Source organism: Sminthopsis crassicaudata, chromosome 4 (genome assembly GCF_048593235.1).
Source record: "Sminthopsis crassicaudata isolate SCR6 chromosome 4, ASM4859323v1, whole genome shotgun sequence".
NCBI classification, from domain to species: Eukaryota; Metazoa; Chordata; class Mammalia; order Dasyuromorphia; family Dasyuridae; genus Sminthopsis; species Sminthopsis crassicaudata.
The window spans coordinates 227,964,892-227,991,671 of NC_133620.1; the positions used below are offsets into that span (position 1 = coordinate 227,964,892).

At 35.9% G+C, this 26,780-nt stretch overlaps 1 protein-coding gene across 14 annotated transcripts in view; it reads left to right on the top strand.

The window, feature by feature from the left end:
• Window positions 1-12,625: 12,625 nt before the first annotated feature.
• The window catches only part of SNAP91 (synaptosome associated protein 91), a 148,358-nt gene continuing 134,203 nt past the window's right edge, over window positions 12,626-26,780 (top strand). For 10 of the 14 annotated variants that reach the window (XM_074310395.1, XM_074310400.1, XM_074310402.1 and 7 more), the window contains exons 1-2: window positions 12,626-12,771; window positions 14,540-14,699. In XM_074310395.1, the coding sequence (XP_074166496.1) occupies window positions 14,570-14,699 (130 nt within the window). In that variant the 5' untranslated portion in view covers window positions 12,626-12,771; window positions 14,540-14,569. Of the gene's footprint in view, window positions 12,772-12,991; window positions 13,111-14,539; window positions 14,700-26,780 lie in introns of those variants that run through there. The other 4 variants (XM_074310408.1, XM_074310396.1, XM_074310409.1 and 1 more) reach the window with 4 other exon arrangements.

Sequence of the window (26,780 nt, forward strand, 5' to 3'; positions counted from 1 at the left end):
TCATTCTTTCTAATTTTAAAACTTAGTAATATTCTTTTGTCTTTTAATCAGAACAATCCCATGGTAACTATGAGTTTTACACATAGAATGATATAATATTGAGTAATTCGGACACTAAAATCAAGGGGCAGGGTTGGGAGATGCTTCTTTCATGCTTCATTCTACCCAGAGGGTCAGATTGCTTTGTGCCCTTCTCCCGAACGCTTCCCTCCTAGCACATTCTTTTCTCTGTTCTTCCCCTTGCCACCTCAGACTCTTTGCAGTATTAGGGCATCAGAAAACCACCCACAGGTCCCTTGAGGGATCTAGACCGTGCCTTTTGGAGATGAGTTGGGCTGTTCTATCTTCTGGGGAAATTTTTACCTGGGTCATACTGATTTTGCGTTATGTGTAAGAATTTCTAATTATGGCTTTGTACCTATAACAAAAAGGCTTAATGAATCCCAAGCCCCATTTTCACATTCTCAGCATCAATGACTTGAAAATTGTCTTTACTAGGGGCAGCTAGGTGGCGCAGTGGATAGAGCACCAGCCTTGAATTCAGGAGGACCGGAGTTCAAATGTGGTCTCAGACACTTAACACTTCCTGGCTGTGTGACCCTGGGCAAGTCACTTAACCCCAGCCTCAGGGGAAAAAAAACAAAACAAAACAAAACAAAAAAAACAGAAAATTAGTCTTTACTCTCATTTATTGCATCTTACCATTGGTTTTCCCACTGCCACAGTCAGCATCCTATAAGCCAATTATTAATTGATTCTTGGTCTTTGGAGCAACTCTAAATGCAAGATAAGGTCACCAATAATGATCTTATTAATGAGCAGTTCTAAATAGAGCTGCTGCTGTTCATGGATGTCTACCATAGGACATTATTAATCCATGGCACCCTCAAAACTACCATATGTACATGACTGTGAAAACTATTAAATATATATATATATACATATGTATGTATGTACATATATTTACTCATATCTTATAGAAGACTACAAATAAGATGGATTAGTGAGAGATTTTTAAAGAGTTTTGAGTGCTTTCAGAGAAAATCGTCTAATGGAGGCATGATTTAATTGTTGTAAATTATTACCCTACCAGTGAGATGGCAGCCTTGTTTTCTCATCTTTTATAATCCTTGCTCATAGCCCTCCATAGAGCTTCCCAATCTAATGTGATAAAGGTCAGCCTCCCCTCACCTCCCCTCCCCTCCCCTCCCCTCCCCTGCCCTCCCTTCCCCTCTCCTCTCCTCTCCTTTCTCTCCACTTAATATTTTGGGAATGTTCACATGTCAGAAGTTAAGGAAAAAAGGAACTGCTATATCCCTGAGGCTGCAGGGCTAACACAGCTGTCATCAGTTTTTTGCTTATTAAAATATGTCACTAAGGAGTCTTAGGGATGGTTTTGGTCATCAGAAATTAGGCTGTTTGTGGTGAAGGAAAGAATTCAAACAGGAGTAAGTGTTATGGTGAAATGAGCTTGAAGGGTTTGAATGGCTAAAAATACACATATATGGAATGAGGAGAACCAAGTTAGAGTGGAATTTAGAAACAGAATTAAGATAAAGAATGGATTAATTCAATGAAAAGCCATGAGTCCAGGGGACTGGAGATGAGTCATACCAACCACCTTCTGCCAGAGGTGATGGATTTAAAATCCAGAATGAGGAATAAATTTTTGGACATGGCCAAAGTGGGATTTCTTTTTAGTGGATTATATAAATTGGTTGTCAGACTTGTTTTTGCCTTTTACTTTTAAATTAGAAAAAAGGACACTGAAAAAGAAGGATAATAATTTCTTGGAAAAAAAACATAAATAATATTTAAGAATAAAATTTTTAAAGGAGTGAATAGAGTTCTGTGAGTGAATGGAAGATATGATACAATGCTGATACTGGAAAGAAAGAAAATGAAGGTAAATCAATAAATACTTTAGCTGAAACAAACTATATCACCTAAGAAAAACTAAGTATAGGAGTCACAGTCCTACTTCTTCCATTATTCCATATATATATATATATACACACACACACACACACACACATACACACATATGTCATCAAGAAGAATGGTGAGAGATCAGATCTCACAGCTTAACCAATCAGCAAATCAGGCATTTTCTTGCTTCTTCATAGATAGTTTGAGGAAGAGAGTCCCTTGGTGAGTGGGGAAGTGTCTAAATATATAAACATGTCATTCTTGTTTCTTAGAAAATCCTCCTTTTATTTTTTTGGCTATATTTATTCTCAACAGTATCTTCTGTGCCATATTTTATGTACCAGTCATCATTGGTAATGTAGCATATTCCATTTATGCCCACCATTTGTGTTTATCCTTTGAATTGGCATTTTGATTTTTCTAAGATCTTAGTGTACAGCTTTTTGCAGTCATATAAATCCTTGAGAACATATTGATTTTAAAGAAATGGGCTTTTGCTACAGTGAGAAGTTTAGAGTCACCGAAAGAATGGCATAACTTCCCATTACAGTCAATCTTATCCTACCCTTACTTAATTGTCTTCCATCGTGTGTGTGTGTGTGTGTGTGTGTGTGTGTGTGTGTGTAACTAATTCTACAGACTTTTTGTCCAAAGCTAGTCAATGTTTTCCATCCACTATTGTAAAGTATGGGCTAGCTCCCTGGAGGGCTTCAGAGTCGGCCAGAGTCAGGATAAATCAAAGTCTTTGGTCTTTAGGGGGAGAAGTGAAGGAGGCAGGCAAGTTGCCATGAGGCTTGCCAAAAATGTATCTTGGAGTCTGGAGTCTGGAGTCACCAACCTCTCTCCTCTTCATCCTGCCACCAAGTAACTCTATTTCCCTCTGCCCTCCAATCCTTACCTATGATTATCTCATTACCAAACATTCAGCAAGTATCTATGGTGAGGAGAGCCATTATCCAAATATATGCTAATAGAGCCATTGTCTCACATCAAATAGGTAGCCTTAAATGCTTTCTTGTCTGATTCAGAGTTTCAGCCACACTAATGTTTTTCAGCATGATTGACTGAATCTCTTTATTATTGCTATGAGGTTCACTGAGAAAGCTTTGTAATGTAAGTAGCCCAGAAGATGGTAGGAAAATATCATGATTTAACACAACTTTGAGCAGTTGTCATTAGTTTTGCTTATATTAATATGGAAGCCTTGGAATTTTCTTGGCAATTCAGCACTCTTTATTGTTTCTAATAAGGAAGAGATTGAACTTGACAGGGCTATAATAAAGAAAAAGAAATTTTATCTGTCTCCCTATCTATCTACCAGCTATAATAGATGCACTATTAATGCTGATGCAGTTGTCACTACATCAAATGTACGTCTCTGAAATCTACTCAGTTAGAAGTAGATTCAAAAAGACATAATGAGAAATAATTACTTCTTAGGGCGTAAGTGATGTGCTATGTAATGACAGGGCATTTCTCTAGTTTTGTTTCTACGAACATATTCAAAATCACTTACAAATTCAAAAGAATATATAAGAATCCATTCAATCTTCAGATTAATAATGCAGATTCTTAAGAAAGTGAAAAGATCCATCAATTACATTAGTGAGAACTAGACATTTGAGCTAACGATATTGGCCATCTATTTGGTAATCTCCTTGTAGAAATTATTGGGAAGCTTCAGAATAAATTTTTATAATTTCTTAAAAATCCAAACTCTTGGAATTGACCCATTACTCTTTTAGCAAAAGACAAAATTTTATGATTTAAGTCTCTTCACACAAGTTCTTAAGAAGCCCCATATAAAGAGATTTTTTTTAAAAAAGTAGATATTTTATTCTTGGTTTTGAATCAATTGATATTAAAATATTAATTATGAAGTCTTATTGTAATGGAGCTTCTTTATGGCTCTGTAAAGGTTACATATTTAAGATTATGCATTTTTCTTGTAAAACATGAGTCCAGTCTCAGATTGTTACAAAGAATTAGAATCAATAACCCAATGGTCCAATTTCATATTAATTTTCTCATTGTTAGAAAAAGCAAAAAAAAATGAAAGATGATTGATTTAGTCTGATTTTGTATCTATTCTTCATTACTCTTATTTGCAAAGCCCTTTTTATTAGACTAAAATATGTTTAGTATATGAATATACACACATATGACATCTGCTCACAAGAGATTCCAACCTAAATCAAAGAATGAAAAATGAATGGTTATCTTTATTCCAGTTCTTTAGTGTCTATCGACTTCCAAACACATACACACACACACACACACACACACACACACACACACACACACACACACACACACACACCCTTTTCATGTTATCCATCCAATGAACTATAGAATATATAGGCAAGGTCACTTTCTGCAGCAGCTCAGAATATAAATTTAAACACAGACATATATAGATACAATTATACAGAAAAAGGAAAAGCCAATAAACATGTTTGATAGAAAGCACACTGTTCCAGTATTTACCCCTGAATAAATGCTTCCTAATGCTATTTTCTTTCCTCATTTCCAGCTTAGAATCAACAATCTTTCCTTTGTCAAATAGCCAAAAGCATCCAACAATTTAAATTACTCCTCTTTCCAAAATTTCCTCTCTTCCATCTCTTTTTTGAAGAAAACAACAAAAATTTTAATACTATTCAAGTTCTTTATACATTTATTTGTGACCATGTTTTCTGCTCTAGCTTTCTCAGAATAAATATTAATAACTAGTATTTGTATATTGCTTTAAGTTCCACAAAGTACTTTACATATATTATCTCAAATAAAAGATGTAAAAGGTATGTAAAAGCTGCTACAACCAAGTGCCATAGAGGCTATATCTTTTCTCATGCTTAAAACTTATCTAAACATGCCCATAATGTGTCAAACTAAAATGATTCTGAATCTTAGTCCCTGAGGTGTTGGAGTAGGAGCCAATCAAAATATTTGTACATTTGTTTTTGCTATAATTTCAAAGCAAATATTAGATGTAAAGTGATTAAATGGAAATGGGACATTACTCAATGGCAGAGTAAAGGACCATTGTGTGTGAAAAACATGGGTGGTAGGGGTTTGAGGCAATGGCATTAGGGAAAGATACTCCAACACCTTTGGTGGTTCCCTAGCATCGTGAGGGAAAATATAGATATCTTTCCTTTGAGAATGTGTGATAATAGGGATAGAGCATACTTCCTATATTCTCATTGTTAATATCTATAAAGAATATAAAGTTAGCAAGAATTCAAATCCAGTCTATTATCACTATAAATACCATATAGAAGCTGCTGTCTACCTCAATTACCTGAATTCAGATTTTCTATTCATGTCCAAGTAATAATAGAGTCAACATGTTTACTTCTAATCCTCTTTTATTTGTAAAGTTCACACAAAATAATGATCCATTCTGGAACTAAGTAAAATTTGTATATAATTCAGGCTTTCTTTGTTCTCTCTATGGGAGTTGGGTAATCATGATGTTGTTACCTAGAAAAACAATGTAGTCTAATGGTCAAATAGTTCTAGTTAACAAATTCAGTGGTAAATTATCCAAACTAACAAACTAGAAAATAAACCAAAAAAACACAACTACTTTCTATGTGTCTGAGCAAATAGGCCAAAGAAATAGTATAGATTATAGAATCAACGATGTACGTGAAGTTGACTTTTCATGGGAACCTAATGCTGCCCAATCCAAGTATCACATTGATATTGCCAAGACAAAAAAAAAAAAAAAATTAACCAGAGAAGGGTCTCCAAATTGTTGGTTATATTCTCTTGGAGGATTTATGAAAGACACAGACAAGAATTTTGAAAGATAAGAAGGTATGCAGTTATAAGCCCAACTAGTTGGGCATGCACCCAAATGGATGAGATCATTGTTATATAATTTTAAAGTTGGAAGGGACCTCAGTGGCAAATTTAATCCATATAAGTATCTCCTAAGCATTAAATAATGGTCATTAAGTTTGCATGTAGTGGCACAGAAACTTTTGCATATCTCCTGTTCATGGAAAGGGCAAAGGTAAACAAGTTTGAATTAGTAAAATTTATTTTTTTTTTAATTTTTTTAAGATTTTACATTTTTATAATTTTATAAGTACATTATTTTAAAAGTTTTTAAATTGAATTTTAAAACATTCTTTAATGATTTATTTAGGCCTTGAAAGAGAAAATCTTGAAGGGGAGATCTTTCCCCCCATCTTTCTATCAGGTAATCAGGTGACACTGTGGATAGAGGATTGAATTTGGAATTAAGAAGACCTGAGTTCAAATCCTACTTCTGATATTTCTAGTCCTCTGATTTAGGACAAGTTTTTAGTCTCAGGTTCTTTTTCTATAAAACAGGAAAAAATAATAGCATCTATCTCAAAGGGTTGTTGTAAGGATCAAATAAGACAATATATGTAAAGTGTTTTGTAAATCATAAAGTACTATGTAAATACTTTATATAGCAACTAAATGGGGCAGTGGCTAGAGTTCAGGGTCTACAGTTAGAAAGACCTAATAGTCAAAAGTGGCCTCAAACAGCCAGGCAAGTCACCAAACCTCTCTCAGCCTTAGTTTCCTCAATTGTAAAACAGGAAATATTATATCAATTCCCTGGCAGTGTTGATATGACAATCAAATGGAATCATATTTATAAGGTGCCTGGTACCATGTCAAGTATATAGTAGGCACTTAATAAATGCTTGTTCTCCTCTCTACCTCACTTTTTATCATAGCCTTTTTAAAATTCCTATCCCTACTTCTGAATTTGAGATTTTAGAATTCTTTGTTTTAGCCTCCATTCTTTTGCTTAGCCATTTGCTAAATTTCACTATTCTAAAAAAAAAAAAAAAAATCAATGAGGTCCTACATATAGATAATCCACTGAGATATATTCAAACTTTAAATCTCACCTTTCAATGAAATAACTCATTAAATGCTATCCATCATATTCTTTTCTAAATTATTTCTTGAATGATATTACAACTAAATGCTTAAGTTTATATGTAAGCAATTTCATGGTATCCTATTTTCCCCTTCAAAAAACAGTATGGGATTTTTTAATGAGTACTTCCCAACATCAGTATTTATCAGATTTTATCAAATTATAATTATTAATTACAACACAAATTACAATAAAAAATCAAATTACAGCATTGTTTTGATCTAAGAGTCATTACTATTCAGCCAAGTATCCATAATCCATATTACACAGCATTTTTTTTTATTTAGTAGGAACATTTCCAGGATATGTTTTTCTATTAATCAATGCTAGCCTTTACCACACACACCATTTTTGTTATTAACACCTCTCTTTGGTGTTTCATTTTTGAAAGACGGAGGCTTTTAATCTAAAAGCATCATCATTGTTACAACAACTAGCTTTTATACAGTGCTTTAAGGTATGAAAGCACTTTATAAATATTATCTCAATTTTCACAACATCCCTGGGAGGATAATGCAATTATTATTCTCATTCTTTACATGAGGAAACAGATTGAGAGAGGTGAAATGGCCTGCTCAGGATCAGTGTCTTTTAAGTGTCTTAGATTGGATCTGAACTCAGATCTTCCTGACTCCAGGTCCAGCATTTGATCTACTGTGCCATCTAGCTGCCTCTAATCATCATAATCAATCTCATTAGCAACTGATGTATAAATTGTCACCTTCAAGTCACAATGGAAGACATAATGGAGCAAAAGTATATTTGGGAGATGACATTTTAAAATGAAAAAATAATTGTAATACATGATACTATATTGCCAAATATTTACCACCCTCCTTGCAACACTACAAGACAATCCCCTCTTAGCCTTGCAGCATCCTGCTTAAAAAATAAGACACAGGAAGAAAGCTCAATGGTAGCTTTATACTATTATCAAAGAGACAGGTTTTCCATTGGCCAAAATATGGCATCAGAGCACTCAGGTTTTCTTAATGACAGACATGCACAGACATGGAGTTATTCAATAAACAAGTGGCCTAGATGAGAAGAATTCACTAACCTTGTCTCCCTAGATTCCCTTCTGTACTATTTCAAATTCATTTGCAGCTCAACTAGAGAATATAACAATGTGTATTTTGAGAGGTAGAGTTGGGAGGAAGATAGGGATGTATGAATAGATAACTGCAAATAAGCTAGTTACTTATAATGGAAGGTTTTGATCTATAGTCTAGGTATAGGAATCAAATAGAACCCTTTATCATTTCAGGTTCTAACTCCTATAACTTGGCAGATAAAAGGCTCAATAAGGCAGAAAATCCTTGCATAGCAAAGAACAGACCCAGCAGAAATTCTACAGTACCCTAGTAAGGAGTAAACCTAGCATTGATACCACTGCTCCCGGAAGAGAACAATGGACCAACATGTTCAGTAAAGATGTCACATGCATCAAGGAATGAACTGCTGAGAACAAAACAGACTGTCACAGTAATATCAGAAGGCATCATCTTGTATCATTGGAAATGTGGCTAGTCCCTCTATAAGTATTCCTATATGTGGTCCCCTTTATTGTCCTTCATGAATGATCCCTATTGCAAGATCACTCTCCCAGTTGATAGTGTTTATTTATGGGAAGAATATGCCCCATTGGGGCAGGGGGGAGTTCTGTTGAAAAATCTTGCTATTCACTAAATCCCTTTGTTTTGGACTAATTATGTCATCTAGTAAGTTAGAGGGGAATAAAAGCATACACATTAGTAGGGAGGTATGTTATTGTTTTGATTATATGTGGGCCTATAGAAAACTTAAACCTGAGAGAGCTACTTTGAGACCCCATGTATAAAAGGAAGTGCCATGAATGTTACACTCTATATGAACAGTTTCTTCCTTGAGGAAATAATTCCTCATTGCCATACTGTCATATACGTTGCGGGAAGATATTGAAGCTCCTAAACCAAGAACCAAGAACAGTATACACTCTTGTGAACACATTGTTGTTCATATACATCCAACTCTTTGTGACTTTTTGGACCATAGCATTTCAGGCCTTTCCATACTCTACTTTCTCTCAAAGTCTGTCCAAGTTCAAATTCATTGTTTCCATGATACCATCTATCCATCTCACTCTGTCAGTCCCTTTTTCTTTTGCCTTCAATCTTTCTCAAGTCCAAGTCTTTGGACAGTAGGTCCAGTTTGTCACTAGGACCTTACTCAATGCCTTTCCAGCTTGGTTAAAAACTTTGTATTTCTTTGGCACAGAGCTTGAGAACTCAGGGTAACTAAGTGCTTTAAACATTAAAATGATAATTACCCTGTCAGTAACTACTTTTACTTTTAATATAAGTAGTATTTTGCTAATTATTAAGGATAAATATCTATTAGATGAAATATTTCTTATTATTTCAATTGTTTTTACTAAATGTTATCAACAACTACATTTCTGCACTTTTTTCTTATAGAATAACTGTAAAATAACCAAACTTAATATTGTCCAATTCTGGCTTACTATTTTTGTCAAGTATTTCATTGGTCCCACTCTCTATTTCCATCCTACCCACCATTCCAAATCTGGCTTGTATAAATCTAAATGTCTTCTTAGCACTACAAGCAGAATTTTAGCTTTGTTGGTTTTTAAAGCCACAGAAATAACAATACCACCAGCTTTTTTCTGAACCCTACATCCCACACTGGTGTAACCTGAGTTTTGTGTCCCTATATCTGGTACAGCAAAGTAGTAAGCTATTCCTCTTCCTTAATCACTGGGACTTCTTGTCTTGCCTTAGAAATCAAACTGCAAAGCTCATCAACTAGCTACTTCCTTTACACCTACAAAATAGGAGAGGACTATTAGAAATAGTTAGAAATTAAAAGTCAGGATAACCCTCAGAATTCCCTTCTCCAAAGAATTTCTATTATAAGTTCTGCTATATATGTTATATAAGTTCTTTTGCCAGTTCCACTTGTAGAAAAATCAATTTTCTCCACCTCTCCAAAACCTGCTGCTTTGTGGTGCAAAGTTGATTTAATGTCATAGAGTGAAAGAATAAATGAGAATAATGGATTCCAAATATTTTAAAGAAGTAGCCAAGCTTTGGAAGTGAAGGAAAAAGAAAAGGAGAAAAAAAAGTCTTTGAAAGTCACCCATTATGGTTAGCTATTAAAAAGGGGGAGAGGGGAAAAGGATATTCCTGGAATATCTAGATTCTAGAATCTTGGTCTCCAAAATGGATTGGTTGTACAGGGTAATTATTTTCCAGTATTATATGTAAAATTATCTCATTTTAGGGGTGTAGCCTATATTTACATTAGTACAGTAAATGGAATTATATTGATCTCAATTCTGTGATCTTTGTTTTGATCAAGATCATCTATAGAAGGTTTGTCACAGGAAAAAAAAAACAATGTGTGTCTTAGGAATATTTACAAGATATTTTTAAAATATCAAATGAATGACCCTTTCCAAGGACTCCATTGTGACAATCTAAGGAGTTCACGGACACAAGATGCTCCAGCCTGTAATCTGTTTGACTCTTCAAAATAATTTAAAAAGAAAATGCTAGATAACAGCAGCAGTACTGTACAAATATGAAGTAATGCAAGCAAAATCTCTATAGGTGGAAGGAACAGCATTGTTCTTGTTCTTTTCAAGTTATGACAGTTAAACTGCCTTAAAAAGAATTTTTACCTGCCCTGTGATTGACATCCTATAGAAAGAAAGTTTCTTTCACCAAAGAAGATAGCCAAGACAGTTCCATTGAGGCACTGAAATTGTGACTTGCCCAGGGATATATAGTCAGCATATGCCAGATGGAACTTGAATTTAGATCATTCCCATTTTTGGGGCAGCTCTCCATATCTATTCTGCCACAGCAACCTAGCATATTTAAAATGCATTGGACAAAGAAGAGGCTAAACTGCTGAAACAAGCAATAGTGTTCATCATTCTGAAGGATATCAGTATAAATAATAAAAATATAATTTTTAAAAATTCAAAATACTATAATAGGAAGCTGCATACTGCTCCATTCCTTGTAGAAGATTGCCACATCCAGACTTAAAGGACTGGGTCCTGGTATTTCAGTATGATACCTAATACAATGAGGATGTTGAATAATAAATGGCTAATGAATTTCCATGGTATTTTTATTTGGACACTCAAGGCAGAATTGTACATGAGCTATCCCAACTGTAGTTGGGATAATAATACAAGTATTTCCAGACAAATGTGACTCCTATGGGTCTAACCATATGTTCATTCCCTAGCCCTGACTATAAAAATTTTTGGCTTCCTGCCAACTGAGTTGCCAGAAAAACAGGCATTGAAAAGGGAGCCATACAACTACTTAGGAAATCACTGTCCCCTATAAAGAACTGCTACTGAAAAGATATGTTTTTGTTCTTGGAGGAAAGGATATTATAATTTCAAATCCTTTAATGAATTTGATATAAGACCTGAAAGTGATGTCATTTCAGCTGTAGTTTTGAAGGGCAGCGGCTACCTTGACAAAGATGATACTAAATAAAGGACAACTTTATATAGCAAAGGTCTCCAACTTTTTTTGTTGTTGTTAGTAGGAGCTATTTTCTGTTCTTCTAGAGCCTTGAAATTAACTAAGAGTAAGGAAGTAAGTGTGTATGTGTGTACATATTGGAGTGAGAGTGAAAAAGCAATGATAAATAAAAGCCATTATTTATGAAGCACCCACGGAAAAGAGGATTTCTAAAACACCTATAGAACAGAATACAGAGAACACAACTAATGGCATGAAAGGAAAAGGGAACATAAAGAAACAATGTAAGTGGATAATATAAAAGGAATATATATAAAACCTAAATAAAGAAGGCATATTATGACAATAATTTGGACTGAAGTTATCTATAGGAGGTAATGAAAATTAATATTCATAAATTGAAGACTTAAAATTATTTTGCTGCAAAATAAAGATCCAAAATAAGGTCTTAAAGGTAAGAAATATATGAATATATGAAAATATTGATACTTGGGTTGTCTTTGCCATTAAGTGCCAATTCAAGCATATTTATGAGTGACAATAATACCAGATACTTAAATTTCATAAAATAGATATCTACAAATGTTATCAAGCCTAACTGAGACCCCATATTAACAAATATTCTATTTATTATTGAGAAGCTTTGAGTTGCCTTGAAGCACACCATTTAGATCCCAGAAATACGACTATGGGCAAATTTTCCATCAATACCTCCTTCGAAGGATTGTTGGGAAAGCATACAACGCATTTGGGCTACTATTATTTATTATTATTCCAAGTTCAGACCGCCAGAAGTCACCGTCCGTTGCTACCTGTGTGACCTTGTGTGGGTCATTTGTCACTCCCAAGCCTCAGTTTCCTCAGTAGAGGGGGCGGGGTGTTGGACTTGAGGTTTTCTAAGCTACTTTTGCAGGTCTAGATATATGCTGCGAATGTGTCAGGTGTAAACACCCCCCTGAGATTTGCCCACCCGCGCCAGCACTGGAGCCATGTGGCTCTTGATTGGCAAAGATAGAAATGTAGCAGAACTGTCCAGCAGCGTCTCGGGCAGCCATGACTAGTATTAACCAAGAAGCTGTCCTGGCTGCCCTCCAGGGACAGCAACGGGACCCTGCCCTTGCGTCGGCCTTCGCCCACTTCGCATCGAATTCAGCCAGGCGCGGAACTGGGGGCTTGGGGCTACGATCAGCCTCTAGCCCGCCGGGGCTCGCTGCAGAGTGGTGAAGGCAGGTGCACGGAGCCGGCGTCGGCGTGCGCGTGCGCGCGCTGCCCGGGAGGTGAGGCATCCCCTCCCAGTCTTTCTACCACAGCCTTTCAGGAGATGCTAGCCTGCCGGTGAAGACCACTCCTAGGGAAGCAGCTCCAGGCTAACGGGACTGAAGGAAGGTGGACGGTGAGAGTGTATGTATGCATGCGCGAGCGGTAGTTTGTGTGCGGAAGGTGTGGGGAGGAGAGGGCACAGGGGAGGCTAGGGCTCGCGCTCCCGTTCCCCCCACAACCCCACATCCACCCCGCGAGCCCCACCCGCTCCGGAGATCCTCGCGGCGGAGGGGCTCGCACCGGTTTGTCCGCGCTTGTCACCTGACTCTGTCGGAGGAACCAAAGCTGAGGTGGGGGCGGGGGGATGGGGACGCTGCCTGGGAGAGCCCGAGAGACTCGGCGGCGGCGGCGGTGGCAGCGGCGGCAGCGGCGGTGGCAGTGGCAGTGGCAGTGGAGGCGGCGGCGGGGAGCGGTGGTCTGGTACATGCTGCACCCCGGGGTGGGCGGGCCGGGGGCCTGGGCCGCGGGCGCCACAGAGAAGGAGGAGGGACAGCACTGCGGGGGAGCTCAGAGGGCATCTCTCCCCACGAGACACCCGCCGGCTCTCTACCCAGCCGCCGGCTTCCTTCCTTCCTTCCGCCCGAGGCCACGGACTGACAGATCGACCGACTGGCAGGCAGACCTACCGCCAGGCGGGCGGGCAGGCGGTCAGACAGATAGACTGGCAGGCGGGCGGACGGGCACATTGTCTCTCCCCCGCGGCCGGGAGGAGCGGCGGGAGCGGTGGCAGCTGCAGCACCGCCCAGGGAAGTGGGGGCGGGGGCGAGTAACGGACTCGTGCCGCTGTCTGTCTACACGACCGGCTGCAGTCTGCATTCCGCCCGCACCTGGCTCCCCGCTTTTTTTCTCGTGCTCTGACAGTGCTCCCCGCGCAGTGCCGCGCCGCGCCTCGCGGGAGACTCGGGGGAAGGCGATTATCCCTCCTCAGAGGGAGGCGACCGAGGAGTGACAGGTCCGCCCGCTGCCGGCGCGGGTATAGTGCTGCACCCCACCGCCCAAAGGCCGGGCGCTCCTTTCCACCCTCGGGAAACGGAGGGGTCGCCATAGAAGGGGGTGAGGGGATCCCCGGCTCCCGTACCCTCCTCTGGGCGGGCCCCTGCAGTGAGGATGGAGAGAGCTGCTGTGGGGGATGGGGGTGGGGTGGAGGGCAGGGGCGTAGCGTAAGGGGACCAGGGAAAAGGGGTGCGGGAGGGAAGGATTAAGGATGTGGGAGGCAGCGGCGGCTGCGGGCTGAGCAGGGGGAGAGAGGGCATAATATGGCGCAATGCACCGATAATCTCCAGCTCAGAGGAGACGAGGAGAGGAAGATCCCGATGCTGCTGCAGGAGCTGCCGCAGCCGCCGAGGCAGCATCGGGGAGGGGGAGGGCTGGGCAGCCAAGGTTGGGTAACGGATCCAGCCCGTCTCCGTGGCCTCTTGGGAATTGGGGGAGGGAAGTCAGGGCATACCGCAGCAGCAGTGGGGAGGTTGCCTTTTGTGTCCCCAGGGAAGAACCCCGAAACCTGAAGGGTCTCGTGCGGAGTAAGAGTGCCTAACTGGGGAGAAAAATCATTGATTGACAAGAGGGTGGAGGACCTAGGAATGGTGGGGTAGAAAAAAAGGGGGGTTATGTTGCAGGGTAAAGAAGGCCAAGATTAGTGTACTCATATTTTCTGTGGATGCAGCTAAGTCTGATGGGTCCGCACCCCCACAGTGTCTAGTTTTGTTGGTTCTAACATACTGGGACAGCACCTACAGAGATCCTTCTAGGGTGGAGAAGGGAGGTTGCAGAAAGAGAAAGGCCGTTCTTCCCCACAGTCAGCAATCCGGGACGTTATAATGAGGGGCCATGTATGTACTCTTGCTTACAGAAGAGGAGGCAGTAGAAGCAGCAGCCGAAGATGTCGGGGCAAACGCTCACGGATCGAATCGCAGCTGCTCAGTATAGCGTGACTGGCTCTGCTGTAGCGAGGGCCGTCTGCAAAGCAACCACTCATGAAGTAATGGGGCCCAAGAAAAAGCACCTGGACTGTAAGCATCTCTTTATATAAGCGGGACATGCGCATGCCCGATACTCCAAATTCTAGGCAGAGGCTGCTAGGCTTACTATCAGTAGTGCTGTAGCATTCCCAGCTGTGAAAATCTTTTAAAAGTGTCTTTGGGTGACCTTTTTACATTTCATATTCTTCCAGTAATATTTTTCTTCCTTTTGGTCTTCAATTTCTGTACTTAAGAAAGATTATACTGTAGAAATCTAAAGTCTGATGTGGGCTATTGAGAGATGTGAGACTCAGGCTTTACTACTTTCTTACGGTTTTAGTTGTGGGCTTTTGGTTATTGTTTTAAGAGTTGGTTAGTTCAGGAAATTCTGGGGCTCTACAATTATAACTCAGAAAGAAATGCCTTTTTGACAAGATTTTTTTATTTTTATTTTTTTTATATGTGTGTGTGTGTGTGTGTGTGTGTGTGTGTGTGTGTGTGTGTGTGTGTGTGTGTGTGTGTGTTTGTCTATGTCTGTGTTTCATTCAGAGAGCTTCCTTGGCCTTTGTGACTAAAGATCAAAAATGCAGTTTGAAAATGTTAATGGAATTTTTCCTTGAATTTTGGAGTAATTAATATTCTACTTTTCATGTTTGTGACCTTATAAAATAATTTAAGACTGGTTTTAAAGAACTACTGCTGAAATGACAAATCATTTTTTATTGATTTAGTCAATGTAGTAAATAATTCCTTTAATTGGAGGCAGAGCTTTCAATGGTAATTTGTTATCTTGTAAAAATGCTTGCAATTGCCAAGATTTTATCAACAAAATTTTATCTAGTCCCAACTTCCTTCCAGCATTTTGAAAGGGTGGTACTGGATGGTCAGGAATTGCACTGTCTAGGTTATGTTATCCTTATTTGGATTCTATTTCTGCTCCCCAAGAAGGAATGTCTATTCTCACAGCTGTGTGAATTACACTGATATTAGCATTTATCCCAGGCCAATTAGCAGTATAAGATCAAACTGAAGAGACTTACAAATAGTTGAAATGTCCATTTGTTTTAGAAATGTCCATTCCTCTGACCTTATAATATTGAATAGCTTTCCTTCTATAGACTTATCTGAAAGCTATAAACCCCTCAATCTTTTTGAATAAATGCTCTGTAATATATACCTTTTTATCATATACTTTATGGTATAACCAACACAATATGGAAAGGACTATAAAGTGCATGACCTTAAGCATATAACTGAAAATTACAAATTTGTGAATTAGTTGTTTTCTTCTAAATAATGAAAATTATGGACTTATTCATTATCCTTTCCACCTGATAAACTAATCTATATGTGTGACTTGTGGACTCCTTTTTATTGCTTTATTAATAAAAAAACAATTTGTATCAAAAGTTTTCAAATGTATATTTATAAAACATTACAAAAATATTCAATAACATTATGCAGAAATGTCAGACTTATTTCAAAGGATAGTTTTCATTTCACATGTATCAGAATTTTACCTGAAAATTATGAATGACTCATGGGTGAACTAAAACTTTATGAATTAACTAAATAGTACTGATATTTCACATAGAATTAAGGGTATCATTGGAGAACATAGCAAAATTCTTTGGCCCTTTTTAAAGGTGTTATTTTGTTTTCCTTGGAGATATCTTTGGTCTGTAAAAGCTTAGTAAAAATGATACACTGAGAACATTCTTTCTATTGTTTCAGAAATAACTACTAAATGGAATAGTTTAGAGATGTGTAACTTTAAGAAGCATGTCATTTTTAATTAGAAAAATTGCATTTGATTTTTGTTTTGATTGCTTCTGTGAATTAATTATCTGTAATCTTTAGTAAATTAATTTACATTATAAACCTTAACATCTTACTCTTCTCATTTACAGGGTATTTTTGTGTTTATATTCATATTTTCTGTATCACTGGTCCTCAAACTTTTAAAATAGGTGGCCAGTTCACTGTCCCTCAGACTGTTGGAGGGCCAGACTATAGTAAAAAACAAAAATTCACACTGTCTCCGCCCCTCAGCCCATTTGCCATAACCTGGCAGGCCACATAAATGTCCTCAGCGGGCGGCATCTGGCCTGCAGGAGGTAGTTTGAGAATCCCTGTTCTATATATTCAAATTTGACAGATTTTGACAAATTTGATAGACAAATTTTGCTTACAGTATACTTACAGGGAAGGCATTAAGGATACAAATAAAAAGGAAATAGTTCCTCACTTGAAGAACTTAAGTTCTATATGTATACAAATAAATTAAATACATGTTAATTTGAGGAAAGAGAATATTAATAGCTAGGGGAACCAAGGAAATCTTCAAGGAAGAGGTGTACCCTTACCTGAGCTTTGTAGGAAGTTTCTAAGTGACAAGTTGAAAAGTTACTGAATTCTAGATATTGGAGGTGAGGAAGACCTATCCTTATGCCAGAAAATAGATTATTAAATTTGGGGAGCAGTTATTGATTTAATTTTTATGGAATCCTTCAAAATATTTCTGTAATATTGGACAATGTTGACCATTCTCTCCTTCTGGAAACTTTCTCTTTCTAAATTTTTTTGACACAACCTTTTGTTCTTCTACTGATTTGACTGTTCTTTTCAGTCTCCTTTGCTGATTTATTATCCTTAGCACCTCCCACAATTGTGGATGTTCACTAAGGTGTTGTTCTGTGCCCTTTTTTGTTCTCAATGTTTTCTCATTTGGTGACCTCATTAGCTCATGTGAGTTTAATTGTCATCTCAATACAGTGATTTCCATATCTAGATATCCAATCCTAAGTCCTTCTCCTGAACTCCAGTCTATAGCTTTTCTAACTGTGAAAATACATCCAAACACATCCAAAATGGAAATTACTATCTACTATTGTTGTCAAGAAAACCAAAATCCTGTCAGTCACCCAGGTTTGCAACTTAGGTGTCATCAAGTCCTCACCTTCCACCCACATTCGCCAAGTCTTATAATTTATACCTAATACAGTATCTCTTATTATTTTTCTCCTTTTCTCATGGTCGCCAGTCTAGTTCAGCCTTTTATCACATCAATCACATCACATCACATCACATCACACCATTGCTGTAGCCTCCTGATGGATCTTCTTACCTTCAAAGTTCTGTTTCCTACAATCTATTTTCCACATAATACCAATATAAATTTCTAAGAGTTCAAGTCTTACCATATAATTGCCCTACTCATTAACTCCCAATAGTTCCCCATTGTCTCTTGCATCAAGTAGTTCTTTTTTAGCTTTTACAACCCTTTGCAACCCAACATTAATTTACCTTTCCTATCTTTCCATATGTTACTTCCCTAACCAAAATGACCTTCTTGCTGATTTGTAACTGTCACATTCACTTCCCTTTCTGTGCCTTTGCATTGGTTCTCCTTACAGTCTGAGGTGCATTTTCACTTCACCTCTGCCTCTTAGAATTTCCAGTTTCCTTCAAATTCTGTCCAAGTGACACCTACAGAAAGCCTTTCTTGACCCTTGCTATTAACCCTCTCCTACCAATTTACTGTGCATATATGTATAGTGTGTATATATGCATATACATATACATATTAGAATGTAAGTTTAAATACTTGTGGGGTAAGGTCTTGCTTGTTTTTGTCTTTGTATAAGTAGATTACCTATCTGTGCACTGTAGTTACTTTTAAGAAATGCTTGTTGACTGACTGAGTAGACAATATATATAATAATAATGGACAATATAAATGTGGGGCACAGTATACAGCAAAGTTGGAAAGTAGAGAGGTGGTTAATCAGACCAAAGAGGGCCTTAATTGCTCATTGGAAGCATTTTTGTTCTGACTGGGTCATAAATATGTATGTAACATTCTGTCCAAAGTATTCTAACTGCCGAGAGGAGAGAGATAGGCCTCCCAATTTATTAATAAATTTTAAAATTACAGATGGATGAGGTAAAGAGGAGATAATCTAGAATTCAAAGATTATATAGTATTTGGAATTAATAAAACAGCTAAATTGGGGTTAGTTGATAGGTTACTTAATTTTGAAAGAACTTTTGCTATATAAAATAAGTCATTACAGGATTCTTTTAATCAATAGTCTCCTATAGTTCATTTGAATTAATTAGTCAACCAATAAATATTTTAACCACTTACTATATACCAGTTGCTATACTTGGCACTGTCTATACAAAAAAAAAATTCTCCTCTGAAAATATATATTTTTCCAAGAACATACGTCTCGTATAGATTTAAGCACATCTATCATTAGTTGACCAAAGCAGCTTAATTGTTCAGTAGTAGTAACCAATGACTTTTAGGCATGTAGAATGCAACTGTTAAGAATATGGAATTCTACAGATTAATGGCAAAGTACTAAGATTTATAAATACCCAAATTTGAAACAAATAGAATGCCTGTATCTAGGGGAAAAATTGTCTTTCACAGTAATACATTTTTAATATTTGAGATTGAAATGGAATAATTTGGATAGTTGGTCATAACAGGTCAGATGAAGTAAATGAATTTGAGATTTATTTGTGAAATAAATATTTAATTTTTAAGGTGGCAGCGCATATTTCCCATTTCCCCCCCAAAAAAAAAGAAAAAAAGAAAAAATTTGATTAATCATAAAAAATTTTTTTTTTAATTTTTGGACATGATTGTTTTTGGATTGAAGTAAAAGTGAAGCAAATAATATGTCAAAATTAAAGTAATTCTGAAAGTTTGTCAATTTTGTAAAAATAAATTGATTGATTTATTTTAAATGCTTGGTTGCCATTAGCTTTTTTTTTTTTTAATTTTTATTTTATTTTATAATTAAAACTTTTTTTTTTTGACAGTACATATGCATGGGTAATTTTTTACAACATTATCCCTTGCACTTACTTCTATTCAGATTTTTTCCCTTCCTCCCCCAACCCCCTCCCCCAGATGGCAGGCAGTCTTATATATGTTAAATATATTACAGGATATTCTAGATACAATATATGTGTGTAGAACCGAATTTTTTGTTGCACAGGAAGAATTGGATTCAGAAGGTAAAAATAACAGTTTACACTCATTTCCCAGTGTGCCATTAGTTTTGAACCCACATTTCAAAAGAAAAAAAAATTGGTTTCAGCAAATTTAATGAGGATTAAGCTCCCTTTTCTTCATCAAATCATTTTGAGTTTATAGGTTTGATAAGAGAATCGTTACTATTTGTACAAGAATTAAATGGTTAGACACCAGTGACAGATAGAAATTGGTTCCTAAATTTTCTTTTTTTGGAATGACAATATATTTTGTTATTTCATACTAGTTTTCTTAGTAAATTCTGTGTTAAACTTCTCTGACTTTGTATTTTGTTTTAGTAGTAATAATAATCCAAGTAAGTGCTACAAGTCAGTATTTTGAATCATTATCCCAATTTCTTTCTCATATCCCCACAGATCTCTTAAGATCCATTATAGTATAATAGTGAAATTATTCATTTTTCTATGGTGCTTGAGGTGATGTTGGTCTCAACCTATTGTTCTTTTACAGGTGAGGGATTAGTACCAAGGACACTAAAAAAAAACCCTTTATAACAGGGGTAGTAAGTTTTTGAAACTGGGGCAGAAAACTTAAGCTTTGAAAGTGTAGATTCAGGATTTTTCCTGTTACATTACATAAGTATGGATAATATGAAAGAATTTTGTCAAGAGGCTACTTTGTGTGGGGCACTGAACATAGAAATATATTTTTTGAAAAAGGAAGCAATATTTTTCTTCTATTTTTTTTTCAGTAAAAGCTCTTGTGTGCTATTTTTGTTTAGTAATCTTAAATTGAACACTTATTTAGAAAAAAGAAAGTTTAAATCATATCTCTATATAAATAGAACTTATAGGAGACTAATTTATGAAAAGAAAAATTTTCTAGGCATAGAAAATGACTTAAAATGACAAGTGCTACAAAAATAGTAATTGTTTCCATATTTTTATTCTAATTCACCAAGTGATAATTATGATTCTGTTTAGATTATATAAACTAAACATATTTTCTTATTTATCATTCATAATCATTTGTAATATCTTTCATTCTTAACCATTTTTTGCTATTTAGTTTTAATGAATTACATTATTGTTTTCTATATAATTTCTTCTGTGAAAACATTTGGAATTAGAGGGCTGGACTATGTTTTTATTTTATTGAAAGAATTAATGTCACTTTAATTCTTATAAAGCCTTTGGAGGATTTACTGTGATGTGGTACTATGCTAATACCCATTAGCAGCCTACCAGAAGAACTGTGTTCAAGGCTATATTGTAATCACAGCTACCTTAATCTTATCTGTAAAGTAGTTATAAAAAGGGAATAAATTACATGAGGTTTTTAAAAAATATTTAGATTAGAAAATAATTCACTTTACAAAAAGATTCATTATCATTTTCCTTAAGGTAGCTCTCTATGACAGTAAAATATTATGTGATATAGAAATTCTGTTTGCTTATAACTTTTCAGAAGCCCTTCTGTTATATACTTATATATATTATAGCTAATTTAGTTAGTTTTTTTTAATCATAATATGAAAATAATTCAAAATTTATTTTTAAAAACTAAATGGAAGTAGTAGAAGTAGTGGAAAGCTTATCAAGTGCTAATATAATATTAAATATGAGATGAATCCATTCTTACTATAAATAAAGATTTGAAATTATGGACCATGGCAATATCCAATTACTGTTACACTTCTAATAGCATGCTTATGATGGTAAAGGAAATGTATAAGAAATTGCACTTGACTATAAGAAACTTATTGTTTAATTGCTCTTCAACTTCAGTCAATGTTCTAAAATTTCTTACGTCTATATAAATCTTGGGAGAAAAAATTGTTATCTATGGGATAACATTTAAGACTATCAGTTATTATTATTAAAGTTGTAAGAATATGTACTGGTTTTTATACATGATTTATGGAAATCAATCTCATTTTATACTCATATCCTGATACTTTTATATTTTTATAGATTTGTGATCTCATTGATATGTGAATAAATAAATGATAATCACAAGCATTTATTAAGAATATATTAATTAAAGATACTTAAAAAAATAAAAGGATAGTCAATGGCCTCACAACACTTACATTCTACTGTGGAAGACAATATGTATGTAAATAAGTATGTAGAAAATACAGAATTGATGAAAGGTAACTGTGGAGGGATAATGAATCATATCCATATTTTCCATAAATTTTTTACAATGGGTCCAGTCAAAGCTGAGACCTTTTTCTAGATTTTGGCATTATCTGAATACCAATGGAACATATATGCATTCTTTGGCTATTCTTTGCCAAGGAAGACTCAGGTTCAAACCTTTCCACACTTATGACCCTGGGCAAGTCACTTAATTTTCTTAGGCTGTATTTCTTCATCTTTAAAATGAGGAAGTTAGACCTTCTGGTTTCTAAAATCCCTTTTTAGCTCTAAATCTGTGTTCTCATAAACTATCTTGCACTTCTTTTGTATTTGTTCTGTATGTTTCTTTTTTTCCCCATGGAATGTGAGTTTGTTCATTAATTGTTGCTTCTCCATTATTATCAATATACTACAGCATACTCTTGCACACCCTATGCCTCTCCATTGTCCTTTACCCCTAAATACTTAAAATATTCAATTTTAATTTTTGGAAGACAACATTTTTTTCGAAGAGAAGCCTTAATTCACTAAAAGCATTGCATAATTTACAAAATGTAGTCTATCTTGCTATTCAATTTTGGCCTAGTCAATGGGTCTTTCACATTGTGTATTCAAAATATTTGTACTGATGGGCCATCTATCATCTGTTCAAATGCATGATATAGTCTATACAATAGACATTCTCCAGCTATTTGTTTTTTTGTTCTTATTTTGATAGGTCAACTCTTGTGTGTTATGGATTCCATTTAGAAGCTCTGTAATGTTTTTTATAGTAATATATTACTAATTTGAATTCTATTAATTTGGAACTTATCCTGTAATAAAGACTGCAGAAGCTTACTGAACTTTCTTTTTTGAGAAAGAAACATTATTAAATTTAGAATAACAATATTTCAAGTAAAAAATTTAAATTATTAAAAAGCTAAAATTTTTCAAAGCATAGTTGCTTCAATCTCTATAACACAGGTCCCTAATTCCAAAGAATGCATGAATAGATTTCAGGGGTTTCATGAACTTATATAGAGAAAAATTATTAAATATCTTTAACTTCTAATCAAATTTTAGCTATATGTATTTTAAACATTCTGAGATAGGGTCCAGAATACCAAAAGGATTTATGACACAAAAAGATTTAAGAAGCCCTTTTCTTGAGGTATAATTTATGCATCAGAATCACAGAATATGAGAGTTGGAAAGGACCTCGCTTCCATCTAATTCAACCGTGCCCAAAGAATCTCTACTGTAATATACCCAAAAAGGATTTGATACTGTTTTTTTCCCCTAAACTAAGCAAGTACCAGCAAGGAATATCTCTTCCTCATTAATATCAAGGAGAGAGAAATTTAGGCTAGTTATGTTAATGCTGTTGATGTTAGTAACAGATAAAGATCTGGCCAATTAATTAATTTCATTAGAGCACAATATGAAGACAAAATGTCTTTGCCTTATTTAATTGACATCTGTTGGTAGATCACTGCCCTTTAGAGTATTTGTATGCTTCCCAGACCCATAGGGTATGATATAAAAATCATTGTGTATAGGAGCTTAGACTCTAGAAGAAAGTATGCTTTGCTTAACTTCATTTCTTTAGTATTTGGGAGAAGAGGGAGATAATGATTGCTATTGCTGTTTATTGGTTAAAAGCAGGAATTAGTTGCCAATGTCCACTTTTTGTTGTCAATATTCTATCTTATCTCCCAATTTTTAGGAATGAGGCACCAAGGAAATATATGCATATATACACAGATATATACACATATGTACATCTTTGCATGTGTGTGTATATGTGTGTGATTTTTAAAAGGTCAGATTCATGAATGTTAAGATATAAGAACCTCAAACATTTACAGTATCTGTGACCTACGTTATGACCTGCTTTCATAAGTGAATAAACCATTAATTTGTTAGGACAAAAAATACGTATACCCATAGAGAAAACTGAATTATGATTTTATATCACATTAATCACAACATACATATTTAGATGATTTGCTAGAAGTTATATAGAAATTGTGAGCTCTATTCTATAGTAAGGAATCAAATAACCTAGGAAGTAAAGGCTTTCCTCTGACTTCATTATTGCAATAGACTAGATGTTATCTACCTAGCTATGAATTGGGCATTGTTTTTCTTATTCTAGGCCATATTTTGTTCTTTTCAAACTAAGGTCACAATCTGTTGAGTTTTAGCTCAGCCAAACAATATAATAACAATAGAATAACAAAAACAGTTCATATGTCATTGTTAACATTGAACTGCAGTTATATTTTACTTATAGTAGTTCATAAACAACCAATAAATACAATTCACCACCCTTTTGTTATTTTTGACCAGAAATCTTCCAAATTTAGTCCTGCCCTTGTATTTGAACTTCCCTCATTTAGGAATTGAACTTGGGAGTTGCCTTTGAGGGAAGCTGGTGAATCCTGCTTGTGATAGGGTCCTAAAATCTGTCATGTTCAGTGTAACTGTGTGGTTTGGATCCTACCTAAAAAGGAAATTCATTTGTGGTTGCTAGACAGATAACATTCCAGTCTCCAACTGATTCTTTCTTTGATCTCACAGAGAACTTTATAGATATTTAGCCATCTCCTATTATGAGGAGATGGACTCTTTGGCAAAGGAAACATACTTAGGGAAATAGGTAAAACTCCTTCCTACTATCAGAATAACTTGTAATAAGAGTGAGAAATACAGGTCTTTTGTAATCTATATTGTGACTTTAGTCTCTTATTATTGCTGTTTTCAGAATCAAAGGTCCATCTTGATTATCCTCTTCTTGCCAAGAAGAGCCCCTGCTGATCCACACTACTCATGATATCCCCTTGATTATGGCAGAAGGCAGGATTCCAGAACTCTTAAACTTGGGTTTTTTTTCCAGAAGAATAACATTGGCAAGAAAATTTCCTTTTCCTCTAAGGAAGGTACCCCTAGTTTAAGCCATATGGGCAGATACATGTGGCTTCTGATATATGCCAAGATGGGTAGAAAAAAAGGATCTTGGCCCCTGATTAATGAAGATTCACCTCTTTAGACTACTTCAAAGAGCAAATCAACCAATTCATCTTGGAGAAAATCCCCATGAGTGAAAACCTGGAGAAGACCTGGGAATCTGTCCTTATCTTCTATAGGGAAATGCAACCAAAGTTGCCAAAGATTCACCACCCTGGATGCTTATTAAAGAACTTCTTTGATCAACCCTCACCTGCACAAAACAAATAACAAACAGCAGGGATTGTTAAATGAAGGGTACAAAAGTGCCATGCCAGTTAAGAATAGAAATAAATCATTATGGACTTGGATAATTAGGGAAACAAGCCTTCATAGAATTTGAATTGATGCATAAAAGGAATGTCTTTAACAAGAGCTTGTTGAATGCTAGACATAGGTAGTATAGGGGGAAATAAAGATGAAAATATTATTCTTATGTTTAATCTATCAAGGAGTTGAGATCTATTCAGAGAACTATGATATAAAATAGAAACTGATTATTCAATAAGAGGTAAAAACTGAAATACTATAGGAGTTCAGTGAAAAAAGAAATCAGATCTTTTGGAGATTCAGAGAGCAACTTCATAAAGAAAATAGCTTTGGAACTTGGCAATGAAAGAAAGAGTTCAAGTTAGACATATAGCTTCAACAAAATGGTAGAAATAGAAAAGTTTGGCATATTTGGGAAAAAGTCAAGTGGTCCACTTGGTATAGAGTAAAGGAAGATATATGTGAAGCAAAGTAGATTAAGATCAAATTGTTGAGAATGTTGAATACTAGTTTGGATTTTACATAGATATTTTTCTGTTGATTTTTTTAAAAATTATTTTACTACACATGTAATTCCTTTTTTTTATTTTTTTAAATTTTTTTTTATTATTCATTTTTCCAAATTACCCCCTCCCTCCCTCTACTCCCTCCCCCCGATGGCAGGTAATCCCATACATTTTACATGTGTTACAATATAACCTAGATACAATATATGTGTGTAAATACCATTTTCTTGTTGCACATTAATTATTAGCTTCCGAAGGTATAAGTAACCTGGGTAGATAGACAGTAGTGCTAACAATTTACATTCGCTTCCCAGTGTTCCTTCTCTGGGTATAGTTATTTCTGTCCATCATTGATCAACTGGAAGTGAGTTGGATCTTCTTTATGTTGAAGATTTCCACTTCCATCAGAATACATTCTCATACAGTATTGTTGTTGAAGTGCATAGTGATCTTCTGGTTCTGCTCATTTCACTCAGCAACAGTTGATGTAAGTCTCTCCAAGCCTCTCTGTATTCCTCCTGCTGGTTATTTCTTACAGAGCAATAATATTCCATAACCTTCATATACCACAATTTACCCAACCATTCTCCAATTGATGGACATCCATTCAACTTCCAGTTTCTAGCTACAACAAAAAGAGCTGCCACAAACATTTTGACACATACAGGTCCCTTTCCGCTCTTTAGTATTTCTTTGGGATATAATCCCAATAACAGCAATGCTGGGTCAAAGGGTATGCACAGTTTGATAACTTTTTGGGCATAGTTCCAAATTGCTCTCCAGAATGGCTGGATTCTTTCACAACTCCACCAACAATGTATCAGTGTCCCAGTTTTCCCACATCCCCTCCAACATTCATCATTATTTGTTCCTGTCATCTTATCTGACAGGTGTGTAGTGGTATCTCAGAGTTGTCTTAATTTGCATTTCTCTGATCAGTAGTGATTTGGAACACTCTTTCATGAGTGGAAATAGTTTCTATTTCATCATCTGAGAATTGTCTGTTCATATCCCTTGACCATTTATCAATTGGAGAATGGTTTGGTTTCCTATAAATCAGGGTCAGTTCTCTATATATTTTGGAAATGAGACCTTTGTCAGAACCTTTACTTTTAAAAATATTTTCCCAATTTGTTACTTCTAATCTTGTTTGCATTAGTATTGTTTGTACAGAAACTTTTTAGTTTGATGTAATCAAAATCTTCTATTT